The following is a 25,730-nucleotide window of genomic DNA, read 5'->3' as shown; positions in this document are numbered from 1 at the left end:
TGTTTTTTCCGTTCAATTTCAAATTCACGGTTTCGCCGTTCGGACGTGGAAAATCGTCACGGTGCTCGCAACAAACGGGAATCGAGGAAAAGCGTGGAAAAACGGGTGCAGAGACAGCCGATTGGGAAATATGTGCGCCTGAGTTTCCCGGCCAGAAGGCAAAGTGCCAAATGCTCTGATAAATAATTCCAGTAATAATCAGCGGGATTAAAATCTACGCGCCACGCAAAACAAAAATTCAAACGCAACGAGAAAAGTGAACAGCAAGTGCTTTGCAAATTAAATTCTTTGCCAGTGCCAAAACAAAAAAAGTAAAAAAATATCCGGGGAACGTGAAAAATCGAAAAACTGTTTAAAACTTAAAGCGATTAAGTCGGTAAAATATAATATAATCTCAAGATGGCCAATAGCCGGAGCAATTTCCTGACAATCGGATTACTTTTGACCCTGGTCGCCAGCAGTCATTCCCATCTAAATATCTTCTTAAATCTGCACGAGGTGTTGCGTTTAATCGGTGAGTTATCTGTCTATCTAAAACTTAAATCGCAATATGGTTTTTCAATTAAGTGACCAATTATTTCCCACTTTTGTGTGCAATGCGTCCAACTTTGAGTAACAATTTGATTTATGCCAAGCCATGCTTTCCCGTTTGGCTCCGGGCAAATGAAGTGAGATTTGAATGGATTATTTACTCTTTTTCTGTAAATAGTTTATGCTTTTAATTGCCTTCTGGCTTAGAGCCACAAAGTTCTTTTGTCAAATTGGCCAGTTTATTCGTATTTTCGGATATTTGTATTTGTCTAAGCAGTTCTCCTTTATTCAAATTTATTGTTAGACTTATCTTGATAAATAAGAAAGCTAAATTGATTTAATTTTTGGTATTATATGTTTTGTTTTTTCTTGGAAGATTGATACCATTTCTGTTGATACTCCGTTTGTTAAATTGCACAGTTGATTAGAATGTCTGTTATTTTAAAAATTTAGAATATTTGAATATTAATTTATCTCTTAAAAAACGAGTCCTAAAAGAACACAAATTTGTCTGTTATTATTTACATGTTTTTGATGGTTTTTTAAGTATTGCCTGGGGACAATTATTATATATTAAAAATTGATTACCTTAAATTATGATACGTGCTAGATAATTCATTCAAATCTTATTAATAAACATAATGCATCTGTATGAACCTTTACATAAAATATATTCATTAATCAATGAATTCTTTATAAATGTTGTAAATATATTAATACAGAAAATGACAAAACTGTATTTTTCTTTTAACCTAATCAACTTTAATCTTAATCCCAATTAAAAAAAAACAAAAATATCTGACGTTTATTCCTTATCAATTAAATCTTAATAATCAGGTTTCCATTTGAGTGGCTTAATCGGCTTTAAGATACCTTCAGACCTTTAATCTACTTCCCAATTTATTTCTAACCATCTTTTCCTACTGTATGTTGTTCAACCCAAGCCATTTTCGACCCCAAAAATCACACAGAAAATCGTATCGAAAAGATTGCCAAGCTAATAAAAGTGAGGAAAATGGTTTTACAATGTGTCACAGGCCCAGACAAAGAATTTACAACCCAGTGAATATAAAAAATAAATCAGTAGCCTGTAGACTGTGTAGCCTGTAGCCTGAGAAATGGGTGGCCGATTGGGGACAAATCCATGTGGAATCATAAAACACATGCAAAGTGTTTGTTTATACATGGTTAGAACGAGGAGATGGGTGGGTTTGGGTTTTGGGTTTGGGATTGGGATTGTGAGTCGGAGATAGGGAAAAATTATCAAAAATTATGTTGTAAAATTTACAACACTCGCGTGTGTGCGAGTGCGAGTGTGAGTGCGAGTGTGCAAACAGGCCGGTTGATTGATGGTCGTCAGGAGTTGTTGTGGAGCAGGTCCACAGATTGCATCGCGTCACTTGTGGATAACTGGGTAAATATTTGCTCTAAAGTGCAGGGCTAATCAGGCGCTTATCTAGCCGACTATCATCGTTTGCCACTCGTCGTAATTCATGTTTGATTGGAGTTATGGGTGCTGGCTTCTTGACTACCTACCTTATCATCAGTTAGGAGCGCCAGCAGACAATCAATCAGAGGTGAAACGGCAAGTGGGTGCTGGGTGGGTGGTTGGATGGCCACCCTTCCACTTGACATGGCCCCGGGAAATTTATTAGTTGTGTCAGCCGTGTGTCAAACGAAATCAGAATTAAAACCCATTAAGCGGTGGCTCCACCGATTGCATTCATTTCGGGTTTGGGTGGGTTTTTTCGGGTGACGATACACCCTCTCCAATTATTCAACGCTGACAGCGGGTTGCATGCCTGACCTACTTTTCGATCCTCCACCACTATGTGTTCGCAACGCCCGGCTAGGTGTCACTCTTATTTTTATTTTTACTATTTTTTTTATTTTATTATTTTAGCGGTCGCTTCAAAAGCCTTTGTGTGAGTGCACATCAATTAAATTGTCAACCCGGCAGCGGCAAAGTGAAGGAGAATCGCCCCAAGAAGAGTGTTTTTTATGCACTTGCAGCGGTGGCATGGCATTCACTGTTCGTTAGGTTAACATCCCATCCCATGCCATATACCAACGATACATTACCAACCCAGCAACCAAACCCATCCTCACCCACATTTTTTTCCACCCAGAAGTGCGCCCCAAATTGCTGTGCTCTATGTAAACCATGTCAGGTGTGGATCCAATCGGGGAAGTGGGGGTCTTCTTGGTTCGGTGGTTCGGTGGTTTGGTGATTCTGTGGCTCAGCTCGTTAGCGAAATGAGCGGATATGTAAAAGTCGGTTCAGTTGATGGATTTTGCGGTTGCAATGAGTGACCAGAAGAGTTTGGATGAAAGACTTGGCTCTGGCAAGCCGTTAGGTGTGGGTGAAAATTATTTCTAGCAAAAGTTGGGGACACCATTAGATAATTAAAGAAGCAAAAGTTTGTTAGAGTTGCAGCGCAATAACTTTTTGCACCAAAAAGTGATAAACTAATACACAAAATGAGTTTGTTTAAGGAGGTATCAAGGTACTTATTTTAAGGTTCTAAGGATTATGCACACTAATCTCAAGACCATTAATAGTAAGAGCTTAAGAACACATCTGTAGACCATTAAAGTTAACGAACATTTGCTGTTAACATTTAATGTCTTCAATGTTTAGTACATCATAAATAAATATCACGTAACTAGAATTTATTTGAGACTATAACATATGGGAAATAAAGAAACAAAAACCAATTAAAATCATATTCTCACCGTCCTGCAAAATTTTACAAATGACATCCCCAAAAGATTTTCCTTCACACTCAACCCAATGAGGCGAGGCTATATCGCAACTTTGCCCAACTTTGAATCCCTGCCAGCTGTCTGGGCAGATCCTTAGATCCACGTTACCCATGGACTTTGCCAGTCACGTTTCGGGTCTGTCCATCAACACTTGCTAATCTCAACCCCATCTCTCTAAATGGTTTGACACTTTCAACTGGCGCGGGCCAAAGATTCATCATCTCCAAATGAACATGATTTTCCGGCGCACAATGGAAATTGTTGCCAACTCACGTTTGGCTAATAAAAGCAAGAACATTTGGCCGAATTACAAAACATATTTTCGGCAAGTAATGTGAACTCAATTAGGGCGCAGCAGCATCATCAGCATCATCAGCAGCATCGCGGGGCTCAGAACTTAGGCGAAATCTCTTGTGTGCGTGGCCAAAAATATTTTACCCTCGTAATAATTAATGCTGGCTGCAGTTGGAATCGAAGGCATTAGATTTGCCCGAGCGTGCGGCATGTGTTGCCAACTTGCCACGACAACATAAACAAGCGGTTACCCCGTGCCACCTGTCTCCTGTCTACACGTAGAAAAATTACAATTGTTTGAAAAAAAAGAACTAAAATATAATCTATGAACAACACTGCCAGATTTGAGATCTTTCTACTACACAATGCTCTCTTTAATGTGCTAGCTATATATTTTTGATATTTACCAATGTGTCTGTTAGAAATGTTTGCAAATCTGGACAATTTTTGAGAGACATTCTCTGCGTGTAGCGATCCATTCAGTTGCCAGGTTGTTATGTCTGGCTTCATGCAGAGTTAAACGCGTAATTGGCAAATGAACAACATGGATGGATGGCTGCAAAGTCGATGCTGTTGCAGTGACAAGGACGATGACGCAGGGGCAATAGCAACATGCATTTCAGCAGCAACAGCAAAAGCAACAGCAACATCCATTGGTGCAGCAACAGCAACAGCAACTCCTGTGGTAACAGCATGTGCAACTATTCGCTAGCTGGCCAAAAAAATATCTGTTGCCACTCAAAATCCAGCTGGGGATGCTACTCACGTGTCACTAGAATTACGCTGAGAGTGTCCCACTTAAATTTTGGGTATATAGAGAAAAAAAAAATATATTTAAAATCGATTTAATACAACATGTTTTTAAAAGAAATAGTTAAGAAATGTTGTAATGATTAAAACACATATATTTCCTTATAATTTATATATTATATTTATTAGCCAGTTTCGAATACCTAATTTATTATACTGTATTATTTTTCTGAGAGCATTTTGATCTCATCCCTCGCACCATTGGCAAGTCATTGTCCCTTTATTGGCTTTCACTTCAACCCCGTGTGTTGCATAAATAGTATTATGCAACATTAACAAAAAATCGGTTATGCTTGGGTGACCACGCCTACGTAATTGAGGCCATCACTTGAGCTTAATTAAATAACTAAATGATTTGCGGATGTTGATGTTTGTTTAATTATTGTTCAGGAGCTATTGTGGTTAACAACAATAACAAGTTATCAAATACAACTTGTTATTCATCACGCTTTCACACCTGCATAGTTTGCCCAGCTGAAAAGTTGTGAAAGTATCTTTAATAATTAATTTTCGAGCGGAAATTAAATTTACATAAGGCTGAAAATATAAATGTCCAACGCTTAGAAAAGTTTCTTAGCTCTGTGAAAATTGTAATTTTGTTCTCAAATTTTATTAAATCGCGTTACTTACAAAATTTATCATAACCAGAATCATTAAATATGTTGAATATTTATCTAAAATAGCTTTTTAGACTTGAATATTATTATTTTTTATATATATTAATATAAAGCAGTTAAATTAGTAAAATATTAAATTCGATGTAGTTTAAGACTTTAAAAAGAATAATAATTTAAAATAAACCAAGCGCCTACAGCCATGTCAATCTTTATAATTTATAGCAATCAACTCCCCCCAAAAAAAAGGCAAACAAAAACCACACTAAATTAAACTATCTGTAATTGCTTTGGGCCAGTCCATTTATCCGGCTTTCAATTAAACTAAATTTATTTAAATTAAAATCATATTTCACATTCCAATTTAGCCAAGAATTCCCTAAAGTGGTTCACATATCAGCTCTATTTTCACCCCCTCAGAGAAAAATTGAGTTTCCTCAGTCATATCTAAAGTGCTTCAATGCTCGGTCTGTCAGTTGGTCCGGACTTGTTATCAAATTAATTTAATCAGTTTCAATTGTTTATGTTCTTTTGGACTTCTTGCTGGGTTTCTGTATTCGGGTGCATTTTCTTTTATTTTTATTTTTTGGATTTTTGCATGATTGGTGGTGGTCAGACACGAAATGGGAGAGTTTTCCGTTGCCGCCCATTTCCCACACCCCCGAGAAATGGGAGAATGAGTTGCACAACTTCCAGTCGACTTGAGCTTTTCCCCCATTTTTTTTCGGTTGGACTTCATCATTTGGTTTTTATGATTTCTGTTTTTTTTTTCCGCACCCCCCGCCCCCCAGCAATTATCTGCCTAGACAAATTGTTGCGTCCATTATGCGGCGGATTTAATGGTTTGCTTCGATGGCAAACACATGTGGGCGTTGGAAATAATTCATGAATTTTCACAAAAACCAACTCCGATTGCGTGTGGGGATTAAATCAAAAGAAAAGCCTCTCTCGTATTTATGTTAATCCTTGGGAAAATGCTCAAATCATCTTACCCTCGCACGAAAAGCTAATCAAATAACCTCAGAGTCGACCAAAAAAAAAAAAAAAAAAAAGCGCCTGGGGGTAATTAAGCCTTGGCTGCTGGAAAAATCACTTTCCCACAATCATGATGGGTGATTAGCACAGAGGGTTGCCCTGCAAATGCATCGGCTAAGCTGCAAATAAAATGTCTAAATAAACAAAGGCAAATGCAGGGCGACGCGTGCTGGCCAAAAAGCAATTGTATCTAGTGGATACCTTCGTATATCGAACCCCCCACCCTTTTTTTTAACCATAAGTGAGAAAAGTCGCACACAATATGATGAAATGGAGGGGGAGGAGCATTTACTACCTTTGCAGCAGGACGACGTCGCTACTTAATGGACCAGAAATGCGTCGTGCAAACAGCAACATCCACATCCACATCCACATCCACATCTACATCCACCCCTCACAATTTCGTGTCCCTGACCCTCGTCCTGCCAACGCTGCGTATGCAAACAAACGGGCGGAGGACTTTGGCCCGGAAGGCCAACGGCCAGCCAGGATCGCTGGCAAAACGCTGGGCATTGAATGAAAGGCAGGCGGGCCCGGCACTTGAGCACGCCGTGGCTTCCACTTCCACTGCCACGACCACTCCCGAATCAGGGCCTCAGACAGAGACAGCCACCCCTGGAGCAGAGCAGGCCAGGCAAGGACCTCTTTTCATCCCTGCCAGCGACCCGCGTTGAGTGCTTTATTTGCAACCGCTGGTGGCAGCAGGGGTGGCAGTGACGATGGAGGTGGAGGTGGATGAGGACCAGGTCGTGCCAGAAGCCCTAGCCTGCAGGCAAACTGCAGGCTGACATTCCCAATGATGACACTGGCACACTGGTGTATAGCCTAATAATAGAAAATAAAACTACATAATTAATAAGTTATAAGTACACATCAGCTTGCATAAAAAACCATTTTCCTTACTTGTAATTTTTTACAAAATTGTTCATTTAATTACAATTAGATTTTAATTGTGTTGTATCAAAGTTTGTTTGAAATCGAATTTTTATTAATAAAAGAGCAATAGTTTTTGTAAAAATATATAAATTATTCCTTGTATTTCGGAAAACTATTTAAATTAAAACCAATTATTTTATAAATAGCTATTTATACCTATTCATGTCCATTTAATGCTTACCATGATTATGTGGATGTATTTTAAATAGTATCCTTCTTGCATATATGCAATAATATTATATAAAAATTATAAAAATACTGTAATGCATTAAAAAATCCTCAAAATGCAAAACATTATTATTATTTTGCCCTTACATTTTTTCCACATTTCTGGTACCACTGTTATACTTTTCATATTTTTATTGCCGTCGAATTCCGGCGGGCGCCTTTGCTTTCCCTCCCCTCGTTGCCCACCACCCCGAAAAATATCCTCTTGACATGACTCTCGTAATGAGCCCGTAAATTATTTTTTATTATTTTGTATTTAATTTTTTCATTGCCACGCCATTGTTCCTTTTGCGCTACTCCTTTTCATGCAGGACACCGACAGGAAGAGGGAAAACTGACGGCGCGTGTGTGGCATCCATACGATATTCGAATTGATTGTGGGAATCGAATCTGATGGTCCTGATGAATAAAGAACGGGGGAAAGGCACGGCCAATCGATATCCAACGAGACGCCGCGGCACAATTCAGCACTAAAGTTCCCTAAATGAAGCATATTATGTTGTGTGTGGGGTCTGTCAGGGAATACATTAACGAAATGCTAATTACTTTCCGCACAATTATCTGCTGCGAGCACAAAAATCCGTAAGCACATATTTAACAAATGCAGCTTATTGGAAAATTTCACACGCCCGCACAAGCTTCCTCGGATGCAGTAGCTCCAGCTTCCCACGCACTGGGAAAAGATAGCAAAAGTGGGGGACTTTCCCTCTATGAAAACACATCTGGTTGAGTGTGTGTGTGCGTGTGTGTGTGTGTGTGTGTGTGTGTGTGTGTGTCCCGATAACATGGATGGCAATTAACCATTTTCTGAAGCACTTAAGTGCCGAAAAAAGCGATATGCATGTGGGAGCTCGTAATGAGTTTCTTTGGGGGGGATAATCCAAGGATTGGACAAACAACAGTGAGGGGAGAGATAGTATTTTATGTTTCCTTCTGAGTTTAGCCTAAAAGGAAGAGAAAACATGACTATATAATGCTATTCCCAACAAAGAGTAATTAAATACAATAATAATAATAAGGAGAGCACCTCATGATTATTCGATGTTCTGAAAGTTTGAGTATATAAAAAAAAATATTATTATTATTATTATAAAAATGTATTATTTTTTGATTGCTTCGAAAATTTTTATAAGAAATTATTAAATATCAAATATCGTCTATTTAAAAGCCAGCCGTCCTTGGTTTTCATAAATTCAAATGTCTTTTTAATTAAAAACAATTAGTAAAAAAAAAATTTTAAACAAAAATAAATCAATTTTTGGTTGATTTGAAAACTATCGTTTATTTTCATAAATCCAAATGCCTTTAACTTCACCTAAATTTATATACATATTTTTAAATGTTTAATTTAAAAAAACAAAAGCATGAATAAAACTATTTTATTTGCAAAGTTTAGCACGTTTCTTAAAAGTTTTCAAAGTAGCTTCAAAACTATTTCTTTGGCATCATAAAGAGCAAACTTTCGTTCAAAAGCGTGAGCACAAACTCGAGCCCATAAATCATATAAAACACTCTCGACGAAAATTCAAAATTCCAATTCGCTCGATTGACCCAATTTCCGCTTTTATTTTTTTGATACGCCCTGTCAGTCTGTCTGATGGATCTCAACACCCTCGGACATGTGCCAATCGTTAGCCCAATATTTTCGCGTTAATCGAATTGACGCCAACATTATGTTTATCCCTTCCTCGAATTATTTGACCAGCAGCCATAATATCCCCCTATATAATTTATGTCTGCAATCTGACGACAGTGAAGAGTACTTTTTTCATCTGCTTTGGTAATTTTCATGTCACGCCCGATGGAAACTCCACATGGCAGGGAATCCTGATTATTTTGCGGTTTATTTTAAGTTTAATTAAGCGATGATACAGAATATTTATAAATTTCATTTACTCAGAGGGCAATCAAATGGGGGCATTGAGGGAATTGTAAGGGGCATTTGGCCAATTCGTTCCATGGCGAATGCGATTCGCTCTGCGTTCTTCCGTGAATTAGTCGCGGTTATTATCATGTCTGTTCCCCTCTTCGTTTATTATACATATGTGTGTAAGTATTTATGTATACTCCCAATTTTGTTTTGTTCTTGTGGCATTTTCTTCGGTTTGGGGCGTGAAAATTGTAGTAGTTTGAGGGTGAGTGGGCATTGGCAACATTATCATTAACATATTTAAATGTGGGATAAGCTTAGGGTGGCCAACAATGAATAAATATGTGAATGAATGTAGTCAAAGGGAAATCTATTAAGTGAGCGTAAAAATAGCTTGAAGTTTTATGAATGAGTTTGATATGGTTACAATTATTAAAAGTGCGAATAAAAATTATTTAAATTAAAAGCTATTTATTTATATGAAGATAAAAGTTGTAATTTATCTTTACCAATATAAAGCGTGTAAAGTATTTAACAAGTTTGATTGTTCAGCCAATTAAGTACTTAAACACCTTGTTATTGTTTACATTATGCACCTTCCTGTTTTATGGTAGATCATTATAATGCTTATTATTTAACCACTTAAATGAACATTTATTTAACATCCTGTAAATTACTTAAAAACCGTCCCACACACAATTATCTCACCGCTAAGCTGTGTTAATTATACAGATCTTAACAGTGTTTTTTTTTTTGTATTTTTCTGTATTCCCCTTATCCACTGGACTTGATGAGTAAAACAAACCGCCAAAGAGAATAATGGAAAGTGGTGGGAAAAAGCGTACAAGAGCTTGTGCTTCGTGTGTGGTAAAGTTTACACTTCTTTTTTTTTTCGGGGGGATATTCTGTTGTATTTTTCTCTGGATCTCCTCTGCATCGTCACGTTTACAAGATGATAAAGCCTTAACCACTTTTCAACGGCGAATGAAAACAAAAACCCCAAATATATATGAGTATGTAGGTATGTATATTTGCCTGACCCAAAAAACACTCGAAACGAACAAAAGCTGAAAACTTTTGGGGGGGTTTGCTGTACAGTGTACACCAGCCACATTTTTTCGCCGGGCTTTTGGAAAGACCGGGTGACAATGTCCACTCCAGTGGCAGCAGCAACGCCTACGCCAATGCAACAATGCTAATCTGCTCTTCCTGCTCTTTGTTTTTTGTTTTTTGTGTTTTGTACTTTGCGTTTTGTATTTTGTATTTTGAGTTTTGTATTTTGTATTTTGTTGCCTTGCCTGCCGGCAGCTGGTCGGTCGAGGAAAAAAGTCAATAGTACGGTTCCATGGGACTAAGGACTATGGAGCTGCTGCTCACTCGGTCAGAGTCATAAATTACCGCATCCCTGGGGTGCTATTGAAAAATATGTGCGTTTCGCTTCCCTTCCCCGGTCTGTTGTTGTTGTTTCTGGGCCCGCAACGATGCCCCGAGGAGAGGCTCCGCCGTTGGCCAAAACCCGACTGCCATCCTTGACTGCCATCCTCGACTGCCACTGCCTTGTCAAAAATTGTTCATACATTTTTGGACCCAACCCCGAAAAGTGCCCTCCAGAAATTTCAGCACAGGAAGTTGCTGTTTACCTAACACATAAACACACACACACACACACACACACTCGATGTGCTTTGTCTTTTGACTGGTGGCCCACCCATGGAGGCTGCATGCAGATCCAAATCCACAACGCACATTAGGAGCTGACCCGAGCAGACCCGGCCGTAAACCGCAGGCCAGAACTTTGGGTTCCATCTTCCAGCCAGGTGGATGTGGTGGCCACCTGCCTCCCGAAAATAGCCCCCAAGCCCCCAATCCCAAAAAAACCCAACCCATGGACAATTCTAACCCACCGCCCCCGCTTTATGACTTACCATAAATTTTATGACAGCGCCTAGACACCGATATACAGACGGATTCGGAGATCCCTCAGCCAGAGGTGATAAAAATTTCATTACGTCACGCAATGCAGCTCGGGCAAAAAGCTAGCAAAAAACACTGAGAAAAGTCAGGGGATATTTCAATGAAAAATATATGGAAAGGAAAAAAGACACAAATGACATTACAATGGTTAAAATGTGATAGTGTAGTATATTTATTTTCAAACTTAAATAAATAATACCCGTTAATGTTTACAAACCAGGTTCTTTGTTATGAATAAATATGTTTTATTTTTATCGTGGTTTCTCATTCGAAATTAAAACAACATGTCCATTTAAAATTTTCGTAACATATTCCTTTAGTGCACTCTCAAACTTAAACGGTATATTTTCCACTGTGTATGACCTGAGAAATTGAAAGAAAACTTGGCACCAGTGGCAAGTTAATGGCCAACACTGTGGCAGAAATCCCAGTCGAGGGTGGAGCCCGGAGGCAGGACTACTGATGGATGTACATGGATGGGTGTTGCCACATCCACCTCGATGGCCCGTTGTCTTTGCCAGGTGTCGGTTGCTATCGCTCGGATAATAATCACATTAACTTCTCCAGATAATCACATTAAATTTAAGAGCTCGCCTGTTAATGCTTCTTTTGATTTTTTATGAGTCAATAAGACTTCACTTCAGTTCAGTTCACTTCACTCCCCTATCACGCCCTCAATGTTGGTGGAAAGGTGTGGGATTTTCAGGCATGTATCAACTTAACATTTGCGGTTCCACTGCGCACTTGCCCAAGTGCTTACCAAAGGACTTACTGCTGGCTATCAGCCAAGTAGCTCGGGCATTAGATTAATTACCGATTAGTGGTGGAATAATTAAGCTGTTTAATTACCTTGGCCCAAATGGGTTTCAGTCAGGAAAGGTCCTTTTGAGCGTGATAAAGAAACGGCAGCATGGGTGTCCTTAAAAAATATAAGAAATATAAGGGATTTGCTACCAAATAATAATTGGCTAGGAAAAAATATATTTAAAAATATATAAAACGCAATGGTTAGGGATTTATTTTAGAATTTATTCTAAAGGCTTTAAAAAATGTAATAAAGTGTTTTAAACAGCTATTAAAGTTTTTAAGTATTTTAAACTGTTAAATTTAATAGTTACGAATGCTAGACCTCTCTTTAATGATTTTTAGGCTTAAAAACTAATTAGCTTTTATCCTGAATAGAATTCAAAACATGGTTTCGAGCCTTGTAAACACCCTAGGCTGTGGCAATAACTATCCTTTAATAGCTGGTTACGATGGGGAATTTACATTTTTAATTGAAGAACGAGAATAAACTAACGAAGCTTCCCATTGGCGATGGCCAAGGCCGGCAAACGTCATAAATGTAATGCGTTTCTTTTATGGGCTTTGTCATAGAAATCCACCCAAAGAGTTGGCAACATAATTTATGCACCACCGACCGCCTTCCTGCGCGGAATTTATGGTCTTGACCAGAGGAGACCATCCATTTGCCAGGCCTCGTCGAGGTGATAATGTAAGGAAGAACACACGATTGTGGCTCTAGATGTGCTGCAGGCATCTTCTATAAGAAGAGCTACAGCATCGCGATTCAGAACAGAACAGAACAGAACAGAACAGAACCAAACCTCAAGACCAAAGACCAAAGACCAAGGCAAATAAATTGCAGCTGCTCAAGCGGGGCGATGAAATACAAATAGAAATACTTGGCAGCTACTGGACGTTGGATGAAGTTGCCACAGAGCAGTTGGCCGTCGGGCAGGGGCATCAGAAGGGGGGCCCACTGTCAGTCGCAGTCACTTCACATGTCCTTCGGCTTGTTTGTCTTACACTCTGACGCTCCGTGGATCGCAGCCGAGTGAAGTAAAGTTGTTTGGCCAGACAAGACTTGGCCAAATGTCGGGCCAACGCAGTCGAGCACGAATCATGACCATTTGGGCATAAAGAACTACCTTTCCTTGGCCAATTGTACAGTGGCAGAAAAGTAGGGCAAGAAACATGATTGTTTATATCAAAGTTAAATTAAAAAAAAAAAGGAAATAGGTTAAAAACATTGTCTTGTATGGTATTTACTGATTTTAATTTTTGAAATCAGCAACCTGCCTTTTCACCAAGTATTTTAATATAATTCTCCTGTATCTTGTTATGCATATCTAAAATTCAAAATATGATGTTTGTATTCATATTCGCTGCTGTAATCTTTCATTCATTGTTTTATATATATTTATTTTAAGTTTGACAACTTTTGAATTATGATTATGTAAAATATTTAAGCATGGTTGATTACTAATTTTGGCAAATTTTCTTGTGTGTACCCCCATTCCCAGCTTCTCTTGACCTTTAATAGTAAGCTTGAGTCTTGGATTCTCAACTCAGCCTTTGATTTAATCAGCATGGCGGACTAACATATAATTTTGTGAATTGCAAGTTGCATGATAGGGATAGGTTCCCAGGCTCAATAGTATTCTCCGTTTCAAAGGAGGCCAGTAAATTGAATACGTTTGGGTTATGATGTGCTTGCCGCTGGCTTAGATAAATTTCCAGCTCTCTCTCTGGCCTCGTATGCAGATGCGAATTGAAAGGTCTGAGCCCATTAGATGTCGACACAAGCCGTTCCCCCAAAAAAGCCGGCGGTAATGACCCTAAATCAGCATCAGCTTCTAGGCCAATGCCCAACCGAATGTCATCATCGGCCGCGGGCCTCCCAACCAGTAGATAACCATCCCATGGCAATCCCCAGATTGTAATAAAAATGTCGTCTGACTTTCGATGGGGGTGTCTTCGTCTGGGGTTCTCGCTTCGCTTTCGGGTCCTTCTGTCTGGCTGGCTTTAATGCACAACATATTCATGTGTCAAAAGACAATTTCGGATTTATGGCCTGCGAAATCCCTCAACCCGGAATCCGGCAAAATGACGCAATGTGGGCGAACAACCAACAACAACAAAAAATATGTTAAGAAAGCATAAAATGATATCCAAACTACCCACTATGATCTGGTCTGGGCTGCAGTCTGGTCCGTTTGGAAATCTCGTTCATGTCTGCCTTGGGTTTGCATAAATTAGGATCTGGACGGGTTTGCTGAAAGGAAAAGGAAGCTTGGAATGGGCAAAATATTCAGTTGGTAGCGCAAAAAATGGCTATTTCTTTTATTTTCTAGTTCCACACACTCCCTGTGTGTGTGTGAGAGTTTTCCCCTTTTTGGTTGATGCGATTGCTATGGCATTTTTAGGGTTGTAATTGAAATTAAATAGATGTCGTGCCATGAATTCAAATCGCTCTCGTTTGCCCTGCAAAATGGGGATCTTAAAGAGTTATAGGCGCTGAAACTTAAAATAGATGTAGAAAAAGTTTTGGGTAATCTTTAGCTGAATTAAAGATGAATATAAAAACAAAACATTGATCCAAATCTAGAGAAATTCTTTAGATGGAAACTATAGTTTATGCGAAAATTGAAATTGAAGCTAAAATGCATTCATCCTTTTCCCGTCTCTGCAGTTGAAATTGCTGTACTTAAACTCCACTGTTCTTCCCCTTTTTTTTTATTATTTCCTTTATCAACACCGAGCGAGAAAAGCAATTGCTTTTCCTCCCCTTCAGACATATTTCCTGCACTTGGGTAACTATTTTCGCACAGCTTGAACAACTTTTACTTTTCTCCGAGCGTTGAATTTATGTGTCACTGGCACTTGCAGTGGAAGTTTTTGGGCGACGCCCCCTCGTCCTTGCCCCCCCTGATTGATGTTGGCCAAATCGATTTTCCTTCAAGGCACCTGGCATCCCAGCACTCGAACAGCCCCACATCCACGGCATCGACTTCATTTGTTGGGCAATCAGCTCTAATTAGCACCAGACCATGTTGAAATGCAAAACGCGTCGCTAGGGGATTTTGAGGGGTTGTGGGTGATGGGTTGCTCAAAGTAAATTGCTATTACTTGTCTATAATTGTGTTAGAAGTTGGTGAGAGGGGGGGTTGAAAAGTTTTACATCTGAGGAATTTTAATTGTAATTGTTTTCAAAGTTGAATGCTAGAATGAGTGACTGAACAAAAAATGCGAAAAAATCGACTTCCTTTGGAGGAGTAAGTACTCTTAAATAGTTGGTGAAATGAGGCTTACATTATTAAATCTTTACAAACACATTTTGGGTCATTTTACGATTGATTTAATGGTAACATTTTAATAAATCATGTTTTAAAGTCATATAAAAATTACAAATTTTTAAAGAACGAATTTTCGTATTTAAAGTAAGCAGCCGAGCTTAACTGCATTCAGACTTTGGGACTCTAATCGCCTCATTTATTTCTGTTTGCATATGCATTTCTTTTTCTGTTTAATGAGCTGCACCTCACATGTCGCAGGCCCATTAACCCTTTGACCCCCGCCACGCTGTGGTGCAGTTATCACAAGCCCTCTATCTGGCTTAGCTCGGTTCATTATGCGACAGTTTCTCATATCTATATCTACCCTTAGACCTCGAAGTTCCCTCACCCCCTTTCTGCCGACTCGCAGGGCTTACTAATTACATTTTCAAAGTGCAAACGAAGCGTGCTAGAAGCGAAGGGGGTTTGTCTGGGGGTTTGCCCCACTAATTAGTACGATATATATATATATATATTTGTATATATATGTGCTTATAATGCAGACCGCTTTATGCGCTCCTCTGCTTCCCGGTGGCATGAATAGACCGAGGAATAAGTGGCATAAATTAAAATAAAATGTACAAGTATGAAATGTAACTGCGGCCGGGAAACGACGACTGCGATAAAAATCTAAAATAAACACGCTGCAGCAGCAACATGCAACGCACACAGCAGCAACAACAGCACCAGCAGCAACAGCAGCAACATCGGCATTAATTAAGCATGAACATTTAACCTGCCCACTCGACCACGCCCCCCTATATTCCGCCATCAAGAGGGAGTCGCGTGTCTTGGCAAAGGGCCTGCGTTCTGTTTTTTTATAATTTGATTGATTTATTGTGTATCCCATGGAGGCGCCTCGCAGATGCAACAAGAAAAGGAGTTCCCCTTCCTATAAGCGCATGGCTAATTTAATTAAAAATGCATTGTTGGACAGGTAACAGTTGCAGGTTACAAACACAGGGGGCTGTCAAAACTATCAGATCAATTTGCAGATAAGGCTAAAGAGCGGGGGAAAAACCCTGGACAGGTGCCAGCAGGTGTGACGTGGGTGCCCTAAATGGGCATCACTTTCTTTTCTAAAGCGACGTTTTCCTTACAGGCTCAGTGTCTTAAAGTCCGTCCATCATTCCCCATTGTTGGCCAAACTTATTTGTTGATTGTCTGCAATAAAAAATGAGCAAGGAAAATCGACCATCACTTTAGGAGCGCACAGCATGCCATTTAACTCCTTCAATATGTCACTTAAGTGTCTCGTTGGACAGATATTTTCCGAACTCCGATTCAGTGCGGAGAAAATCAATTTTCCACGCCCCCCGACGAGCAGAAGAAAACTGTTATCCCTTGTGATTGATTATGCAGTCGGGTCGAGTGACTGAGCGAAAAGTTTTTCTTCAATTCACTTGGCCCACAAATATATCATTAATTTCGCCTCGGCTGGATGGGATTAGCATTGGCTTACGTTATGTGCAACAAGCATTGCACTTAAAAAAATAGTTGCTCTTTAGATTAATAATATCCAAAGAGAATGTGTTTTTAAGCTGATGATTTCATAGTCCTTAAGGATCCATTATATTTTTGAAAACACATTGAACATTATATATGGAGGTTTTATAAGTTCATTAATTTTATTAAATTATAAAACATAAAATTAATTATGAATATAATACCTTTGTTCCGCATACTTTTACAAATACCTTAATTTAAAAATATATTTTTATTGATATTCCTAGGGTTTAAGTATGTTGTTCAGGTAAACTAAACTATTAAATTATGATTTGATGGCATAAAAACCCAAATACTTATTAAAAAGTTTCTAGGTATTAAGTATTATTGTCAAGTAAAAATCTATACTATGTTTTTTCGAGTGTACTAAATACGTTTACCCTTTTGCTATCCATTTGCAGGAGTCTCAGCTGAGCTGTACTACGTGCGAGAAGGTGCCATTAACGACTACGCCTTGAACTTCGCCGTACCCGTGCCGGCGAACATCAGCGACGTGACCTTCACGTGGCAGTCGCTGGTGGACTACCCACTGCCCTACAGCATCAACATCGCCACTTCGGACACGGAGGTGTTGCCGCGGCCCATGCTGAACATCTCCCGGATTGGGGATGTGCCCATGGAGCCACAGACCTGGGGCATTGCCCTCAAGTGCTCGGGCACGAGGAATGCCGAGGTCACGGTCACCATCAATGTGGAGGTGATCCTGGATAGGGCGACCAACAACAACACAAACCTGATCTTCAAGCGCAAGAAGATCTGTTTGCGTGAGGAGCAGGATAGTGCGCACGAGGAGTACGACGACGATGATGTGGACCTGATGCAAACCGCACGAGGTGGCGGAGGAGGCGGAGGACATGGCAGCGATATCCACTATGTGGATCGCAACGAGGAGCATGTGGTGGCCAATGGACACCTGTCGCCCGAGCGGGAGCGTGAGAAGGAGAAGCAACGGCCGATGGTCACCGAGACACCGGTGAATGTGGGCAGGGGAAATTCCGGTGGATCCAAGCGAGACTTTGATCCCATGCTGAGGGAGAACCTGGTGCCGCCGGCCAGTGGCCTGGTCACCCTCATTGTGGGCGGCATACTGGCCCTGGTGCTGGTCTCCACCCTCATCCTGATCGCCTACTGTGCCAAGGGTCCCTCCAAGCGCCATCCCTCGAACGGGGTGCACCTGATCAAGACGTCCAGTTTCCAGCGATTGCCCACCATATCGTCGACGGCCCACAACTCGATATATGTCTGCCCATCGACCATTACACCCACTTATGCCACGCTGACGCGGCCCTTTCGCGAATATGAGCATGAGCCTGAGGAGTTCAACCGCCGCCTCCAAGAGCTGACAGTCCAGAAGTGCCGCGTCCGGCTCTCCTGTCTCGTCCAGGAGGGAAACTTTGGCCGGATCTATCGCGGCACTTACAACGACTGCCAGGAGGTACTGGTCAAGACCGTGGCCCAGCACGCCAGCCAGCTGCAAGTGAACCTCCTGCTCCAGGAGTCCATGATGCTCTACGAGGCCTCGCATCCCAATGTCCTCTCCGTGCTGGGCATCTCCATCGAGGACTATGCCACGCCCTTCGTGCTCTATGCTGCCACCGGAAGCGTGAGGAATCTGAAGAGCTTCCTGCAGGACCCGTCGTACGCCAGGAGCGTCACCACCATCCAGACGGTGCTCATGGGCTCCCAGCTGGCCATGGCCATGGAGCATCTGCACAACCACGGCGTCATCCACAAGGACATTGCGGCCAGGAACTGTGTGTAAGTGTCACTCTGAAAATGTCCTTGATAAAATGGGCGCCTAAAGTCCAAAATATAAGCATGTATTTGTTTCCGAATAAGATAACTAAATGGGTTAAATAATTTTTGTTTAAGTTGTTTACCTTTTTAGCTTAAGCAATGAAAGCTAATTAGCAATAGGGATGTATTTTAAAATATAAGAAATATAAAATTAAATATTTTTTAAGTTTATTGCCCATTTAACTTTTCATAAGCTTTTCATATTGTTTTTGAAGTCGAAATGTATAAGAGAAGCTAAAACTTATAATTTAATGTGTAATTTATTAATTTTTCCTCCCAAAGGATTGATGATCAGTTGCGTGTTAAACTCACGGATAGTGCCCTAAGTCGTGATCTCTTCCCGGGAGACTACAATTCTCTGGGCGATGGCGAGTACCGACCTATCAAGTGGCTTTCGTTGGAGGCTTTGCAAAAGTCGCACTATAACGAGGGTAGTGATGTCTGGTCCTTTGGCGTCCTCATGTGGGAAATGTGTACGCTGGGAAAGCTACCCTACGCCGAAATCGATCCCTACGAAATGGAGCACTATCTCAAAGACGGCTATCGACTGGCCCAGCCCTTCAACTGCCCCGATGAGCTGTAAGTATACTTTATATATATTTTGTTTTAATTTAAGGCATTTACTATTGTTGATAAGATAAACCTTTTTTTGTTTAGACATTTTCCTTAAACAAAATTCCCATTGTTAATATAATCCCTTCCTAATTTACAGCTTTACCATAATGGCCTATTGCTGGGCCTCGATGCCGACTGAGAGGCCCTCGTTCAGTCAGCTACAGATCTGCCTATCGGAGTTCCACACCCAGATTACCAGATATGTTTAACCAGCGGTGCTGAAACATGCCAAGACCTGTAAATATAACAAGAGGCGGCGTCGCAAGATTTTCCAGCAGACCACGTCGTCCACTCTGTTCCCAAAGACATATTAAATGGTAGCGCCTAGATATTGGGGTTAGTAGCAGATCCCCAAAAGTACATACATGAATGACTTATGAGAAAGTAAGAATTATATAACAGGAGAGCGGGACAGTGATGTCTCCCCACATAACTCCTAGTTATATGCTTAGTCAGTAAGGACATGTGACATTTCAATGCAAAAATAAGGATTATATACAAAACATACACACACTTACTGAAATCGCCTGTTAAGACAAACACACACACACCCGTTCTCTCGATAAGGAGAGCTAAGTCCCAGTTAAAAGTTATCTCGAAGACTCCAGCGTAAAATAAAAAGAAATAGCAAATATTGATATAGTAATCATAGCTAAAGCAGATCCATTAAAATCAGAGTCCCACAAAAAAACCAGTGCTAGCATAGGCCCCCAAAAAAAACATAAGTCGTAGTTGTGAAAGAGAGCGTTGCAAGTTTGTCATAATAATGGGATTCCAATACGATACCGAAACATATATCTATGTAAATGTATTCACTTGTGTGTTTATGTCTAAGAACCGTAGTGCTAGTAAGAACTCGAAATATTTATCTAATGTTAGTGCACACGCGACCCGTAATCCTTAACCCTAAGTTACTGCCCCTTACAGTCTCGAGTTGTAAGTTTTTGTGTAATATACTTAAGCAGTTTGCATTAGTTGTTAAGTTACTCTTTATGGTTTTCTATGGCAAAGACACAAAAGAAAAACGATTTCAATAAACGTCCGTGCATAATATTTAAAAACAAAACAACTAAATGGTGACTTTTTTTCCAAGTGGGCATGGGGAAATGGAACGACTAAAGCTCTAAGTAAGGCATTCTCATTGAGCCCGGCCACGCCCGTCACTTAGCCTAAAACAACGCACTCTAAGAGCAATGTGCTGTTTGGATACCACCTCCGCCATCCTCTGGCCACCCAAAGCCAGGACCAGGCCCAGGCCCAGGTGAACCTAACCAAACCCAACGCAACCGAACCAATCTCTTTGCAGCACAAAAGGCATGTAATGCCAACTGCCTATTTCAGAGCAGGCGATCCCTCTACCTACGACCACAGGGATCCCTCGAAAACGGACACTTTGTGCCTACTTAATTTTCTTGGAACTGTTTTTATAATACCTTTAGTCATTTAATAGAGTTCGTCACATTTTGCAAAGACTATTTAATAGTTTTAAAATTTATTTGCTAATTTTTTTATGTCATGAGACATCTGATGAAATATTTGGAATTAAAATAATTTATTAACTTGTACTTATTTTTTCGAAAAAAATTGTTTCTTGACTATGTTCAACAAGATTTAAACAAAATATTTACAAATGGGTTTTTTATTTTAATATTTTTCAAAATGGTTCAATGCCAAATTGTAGTTTATTTAACAGATAGCCTTTTTTAAACTGTTTTTTTTTGTCAGGAAGAACATTTTTTAATTATTTAACATGTTTTTGTAAGTCTTCATGGTAAGTAATATTTTTCTTTTCTAAAATCTAAATTTAAATTTAAAATTTACAAAAATGAAAAATTTTCTTAAATTAAGCAATTGTTTATGAATATAGTAAGTATTCCCAAGACAGTCCAATAGGTACAAAGTGCTATTTTCCTTAGTGAATACCTTTAATATCTTAAACAAAAAAAAATCTTTTTTAAGGAGCCACCACTGTACAGTGTACACACGTAAGTTAAGTCCTTTCCCGTACACCTGCACGTAAATGGTAGAGGGGCGAGGTCAGGGCATGCCTTTTGATTGCCATGCTGACACTACTTAGTTTTTGGCACGTCATGCTGGGGACATGATGTTGGCAGCGTCCTTTTTAATATGCCCGTCACACCATCAACGAGGAAGACTAGTTTTTTTCCGACTCTGGCCCCGCCCTCTTTCTGCCACCTCCCCTGAAGATCCTTTAAAAAACACTCCGAGTGGGCTGCTCGTTCGGCACGTGCCCACAACCAAGGCATTTAGGTAAAGCCACTACGCAAATCGAAAGCTAATAAGTGCGAGGCCACCAAGGACACGAGTCCTCCACCAAAGTGGCTTATACAGAATCACAAATCTCCAGGCTTATGCATAAATTCTGTACATTTTGAGATGAGATGGCGTTCCAACTAAAAAGTTTATTTTATCTCATCTACTTTATGGATGGGCTTAACGTTTAAATTATTGAAAATAAGACGTCTTTAAATTTGGAAAAGCTATTTGAATAAAATATTAAAATTGTTATTTACGGTCCCTGATTTAAACTATTACTTTCTTTTTCATATTTACCCATCATGAGTAGTTTAAATATATGAGATAAAAAAGTGTTTGTGGCCAACATGCAACACAAAGAAACGCAGCGAAAAAACTTTTCCGAACTCTAAAAAGTTCGAAATTTCAAAGTGATATCGATGAAAGGGCCGCGAACTCGTGACTCGAGTGACATCGATGGAAAGAGCACCCCTTTAACTTTTGAACAAATTGCCAACTGTCAGTTAATATCCATAAAAATCGCCTTGCGGTCGACAAAGATTTATAGAGTCAAAGAAACCCAATCAAAGGGCTGAAATGCCGGTGAACTCGAATAGTTGCGTTTCAATCAAATTAAACTGCATACCCACAGGGGGGCGTACAAAGGATATTAAGTTATTAAAAACGCAAAACGGTAAGGCAGCCTGGCCAAATAAATGGAAGCCAGCCACAGGGTGGTACGCACCCAAAAACTGAAACGTCAAAGAGGTCGCAGTGAAACTGAATCCCAGAATTGGGCGGAAAAAGGAAACCATCGCAAAAGTGAGTGCAGCTAAAAAAAAAAAACTTGAAATTGAAAAACAAAAGCCAACTGGAACTTTGTTTTCGGTCAACACTCTAAGCCAAAAATCAACAAATATAAAAAATTTCGTGGCACGTGAGGCAGCATTTCAATTTTTTAGCGCTGAAACTTTTCGTCGGCGTCGGCGGGAAACCCCCTTCCATAGCCAAACCAATACCATAAAACACCAGCAACCGGTGAGCGGAAAAAGTGGAAAATGGCATGGCGGGGAAAAGCGTGGAAAGCGGGAAAAACAAGAGTGAGTGAGAGTGGAGCGACATTTTGGTCGTCAGTCAGCGAGAGTGGACTCCTTTGGGTGCCGTTTGGGAGCCTTCGGCCATGCCTCATGCCACATGCCCCCTGTCCCAGTTACTCACCTTTTTCCCATCCTGCGGCTGCCTGATGTCTGAACTTTTTACTGGATGAGCTGGTGTGGGCTGATGAGTAGCTGCCAGTGCTGACGACTTTTGCTGGCCAACAAAATAAAAAACAGCCAAATAGTCCTGCTAAAAAGTAATAACTTTTGAGGAATTAAAAAAATTAAACTTAATTGCCATTTAAAATTTACCTTTTGAAAAAAAAAGGTTCTTAAAGGTTACCAGCTTTTGGAAATAATAAAAACGTAATTTAAAACTGTAAGAAAATTAGTATTTTAATGAGAGTATTTATCTATTTAGATAAAATTATGCCAGACATTTTCCCTATTAAACATAAGTATTTAACTTAGGAAGTGTTTTAAAAAGTATATTTAATGATTTAAAAAAAAAAACATAAAAGTACCTTTTGATAAGTAAATAAAAATAATTTGATATTTTTTTGTGGTCCTAAAAAAAACGCCCCAGTGATCTGTAGAGTGATAGGCATCATTTTGCTGATGGTTTTTGCTAACTGCAACCCAACTTCTGCCAATGTCGGTAGGGGAATGGCCTGTCCTCAAAAAATTGATTACTTTGTCGAGAGAGCGAAGCGGTCCAGTTTGGTTCAGTGCGGTTCGGTTGGCATTTTCAAGCTGTTGATTATGGCCACGGGGCATTAGCTGAAAAATAAATATTTACCTTTGAAATTATAAGGCAAAGTTTGCCAGCTTCTGGTATGAATCCTATGATTGTTGCAGCAGCTTTGGTTCGCTTCAAAAAGTTTTTTTTTTTGATTGCAAAACTAATTAAAAAGTTGATGAAGTTCGCCGTTTGGAATTACTTTTAAAGATTTAATTCGTTCATTGTGGATCAGAAAGAGAGAGAGTGTTTGAATGAATGGTATTTTTGGAAAGGGTTAATTTTTTCTAAGGTTGCTATTGGCAATGACTGAAATAAATGAATTATAATGGCAACTTAATTAGTCCAGCCTGAATATTTTAAATTTAATACATTTATATAAACAACTAACTTTGATTATCATTAGTTAGAAAAAGTTCACGTATAAAATACAAACTAAAATACGTATAAATGTAATGGTCATGGCCATATTAAAGTTAAATGTAAATTAATCTTGTGTCTATTTTATGACATTTTAAAAAAGCTTACGAGCATTAGTATAATTACCGTTGAATAGCTTACTTTTAGATATGTTCAACTAATATGTCTTATAGGCATTTCTAGCATTCTTTTTTTGGCTTGAAAATATTTCCATATATTTTATTGATTTAAATGCAACCTTTTATCTGGGGTTAAATAATGTCCGAAGACAGTTCTTAAGTTTTAAGCTAAGAGCTGCTTAAGCCACTTTCTCCACTCGACCCTAACCGATTTTCCCGCCCGCTGTGAAGATGCCAAATGCAAAAATTGTTTTTCAATTTCTTTTCTTATTCATTCTTTCTTTTCTCTTCAATACACGCAGCGGAACGAAAACGAAGCAGAGGGAGTGGAGAGCGAACAGAACAGAGAACAACATTAGCATACAACTTTTCTTATTATTTTTTATGTGAAAAATTCTCCAAATTGCCGCCGTCGCTGCGAAATGGGAAATGGGAAAGGAGTTTCAGGATAAGGAGCGGATGGAAGGCTGAGGGGCTGAGGGTGGACTACCGTCAGCAACAAAACTGCAAACGGCCAAGGAAGCGGAAACGGAAAGCATACAACGCCAGACAAACGCCAAAGGAAAATTTCGTTTGTTCGGTGGTGTAACGAAGGACTGTATCTCAACTTCCAAGTATTTTGCATGGCTATCTGTAGCTGTATCTTTGTCTGTGTCTCCATCTGTAGCTGTACTTGTATCTGTATCTGTATATGGAGCTGTGTCGATGAGTCAAAGCCAATGGATGAAAAGTGAAAACCATCGCGAGTTGGCTTAAAATACATAATAATGACATGGAAGGAAATGATTTTCACTTGCCAGCCATCGCTTGATTGGAGTTACGGTTACCCAACTTCAGCTACACTTAGCCAAAAGCTCGTAGTACAGAAAATGTGTGATACAATTTTAAACAGATACATATATATTAAAATTTTTAGATTAATGGATTAATTTTTTTAATTGATTTAATAATATTATTATTTAAACATTTTTTTGTAAACTTAAAAAATAAGTGTTCTTAAAGTTTTTTCAAGGAGCTAAAAATGTTTTTTGTTTATTAAATAGTAATATATATAGCAAATATTTAATGTTATAACCTATGTGTCCTTATCATGTTATTTTACTTTTAAAAATCTCGTTAAGACAATATTTTATGAGTGTACAGCTCTAGCTGAAGCTACTGCTTCATTTGTCGCAAACTTTTATTGAATTACTCGGGCGTGCCTCCAGTCGCAGACTGTCTAATTTTGCGAGTGGTTGGAGGACCTTTTCGGCAAACCGAACTGGGTAGGAAATTCGTCTTCCTTTTGATTATAACGGCTTTTGAAAATTCATTAAAAACTTTTTTTTCCACTTTTTGCCGACGTTGTCAATCGATTAGCCTTCCTGCCCCCCATTTTCAGACGAAAAGGGCGGAAAAAAACGACACCACCTGCATTCATTTATCATTTTGCAGCGCCACTTTTCGTCGCTTGGCGCCTTTGACTTTGCCTTTGACTTTCTGCCAATTGTCATTATTCATCGCAAACTGTGTGCTGCGAGCTTCCACCTCCATTTCCACTTCTCCAGGATGAGGACTGTGGGTTTCCCTTCAGCAAGTTGGCCGAAAATTCCCCACATATGCCGGACACGGTGTGATTAATTGTCGCAAGTATGGCAACTGCTGCCTATGTTCCGAGTTCCGGCCAGAATCAAGTGAGTTGGGTTATTTTGGGTTATTTGTGTTGACACTAAACTCTGCAGTCAGGGCTCATAAAACACTTGCAAAAGTAGCGATTTTGGGATCGATTGTCTGTACTTTAAGCGGGCCAATGACAAGTTTCGCTCTTGTGATTTATAAACTTGACTAATCAAGTGCTGTCCAGCTGGAGTTATTCGAATTGTTGTCGATAAATGGGTTTCATGTATTGGTTTTGGCATATCTTGGTCACTGTTTGATTTGAAAAATTACTATGACTATTATATATTTATTTAAGGTTGGAACAAAGCTTGCAAAGCTTATTTAATTGTTAATAATACTTTGCATT

The 25,730-nt window shown here is 39.5% G+C and overlaps 1 protein-coding gene across 2 annotated transcripts; it reads left to right on the top strand.

Moving 5' to 3' along the window:
- The first annotated feature begins 25 nt into the window (after positions 1 to 25).
- LOC128261856 (tyrosine-protein kinase Drl) lies at positions 26 to 20,168 on the top strand. 2 transcript variants are annotated; one of them, XM_052995767.1, is made up of 4 exons: positions 26 to 514; positions 17,084 to 18,440; positions 18,762 to 19,058; positions 19,192 to 20,168. In XM_052995767.1, exons 1-4 carry the CDS (start codon positions 400 to 402, stop codon positions 19,301 to 19,303), a joined length of 1,881 nt encoding a protein of 626 aa, XP_052851727.1. In that variant the 5' UTR covers positions 26 to 399; the 3' UTR covers positions 19,304 to 20,168. The 2 variants fall into 2 exon arrangements, with proteins under 2 accessions (XP_052851727.1, XP_052851728.1); XM_052995768.1 differs by lacking the exon at positions 19,192 to 20,168 and having other exon boundaries at positions 17,084 to 18,438; positions 18,762 to 18,836.
- Positions 20,169 to 25,730: the final 5,562 nt, after the last annotated feature.

This window comes from Drosophila gunungcola, unplaced genomic scaffold (genome assembly GCF_025200985.1).
Source record: "Drosophila gunungcola strain Sukarami unplaced genomic scaffold, Dgunungcola_SK_2 000001F, whole genome shotgun sequence".
Taxonomy (NCBI): Eukaryota; Metazoa; Arthropoda; class Insecta; order Diptera; family Drosophilidae; genus Drosophila; species Drosophila gunungcola.
The sequence above is the reverse complement of the archived record's forward strand: the minus strand, read 5'-3'. Positions and strand labels throughout refer to the sequence as shown.

What these genes read in the sequence shown, in the direction of transcription:
- LOC128261856 (XM_052995767.1), top strand. Translation starts at nt 400, where the DNA reads ATGGCCAATAGCCGGAGCAATTTCCTGACAATCGGATTACTTTTGACC. An exon ending in CGAGGTGTTGCGTTTAATCG is followed by an intron (nt 515 to 17,083) that starts GTGAGTTATCTG and finishes ATCCATTTGCAG; the next exon opens with GAGTCTCAGCTGAGCTGTAC. An exon ending in ATTGCGGCCAGGAACTGTGT is followed by an intron (nt 18,441 to 18,761) that starts GTAAGTGTCACT and finishes TTCCTCCCAAAG; the next exon opens with GATTGATGATCAGTTGCGTG.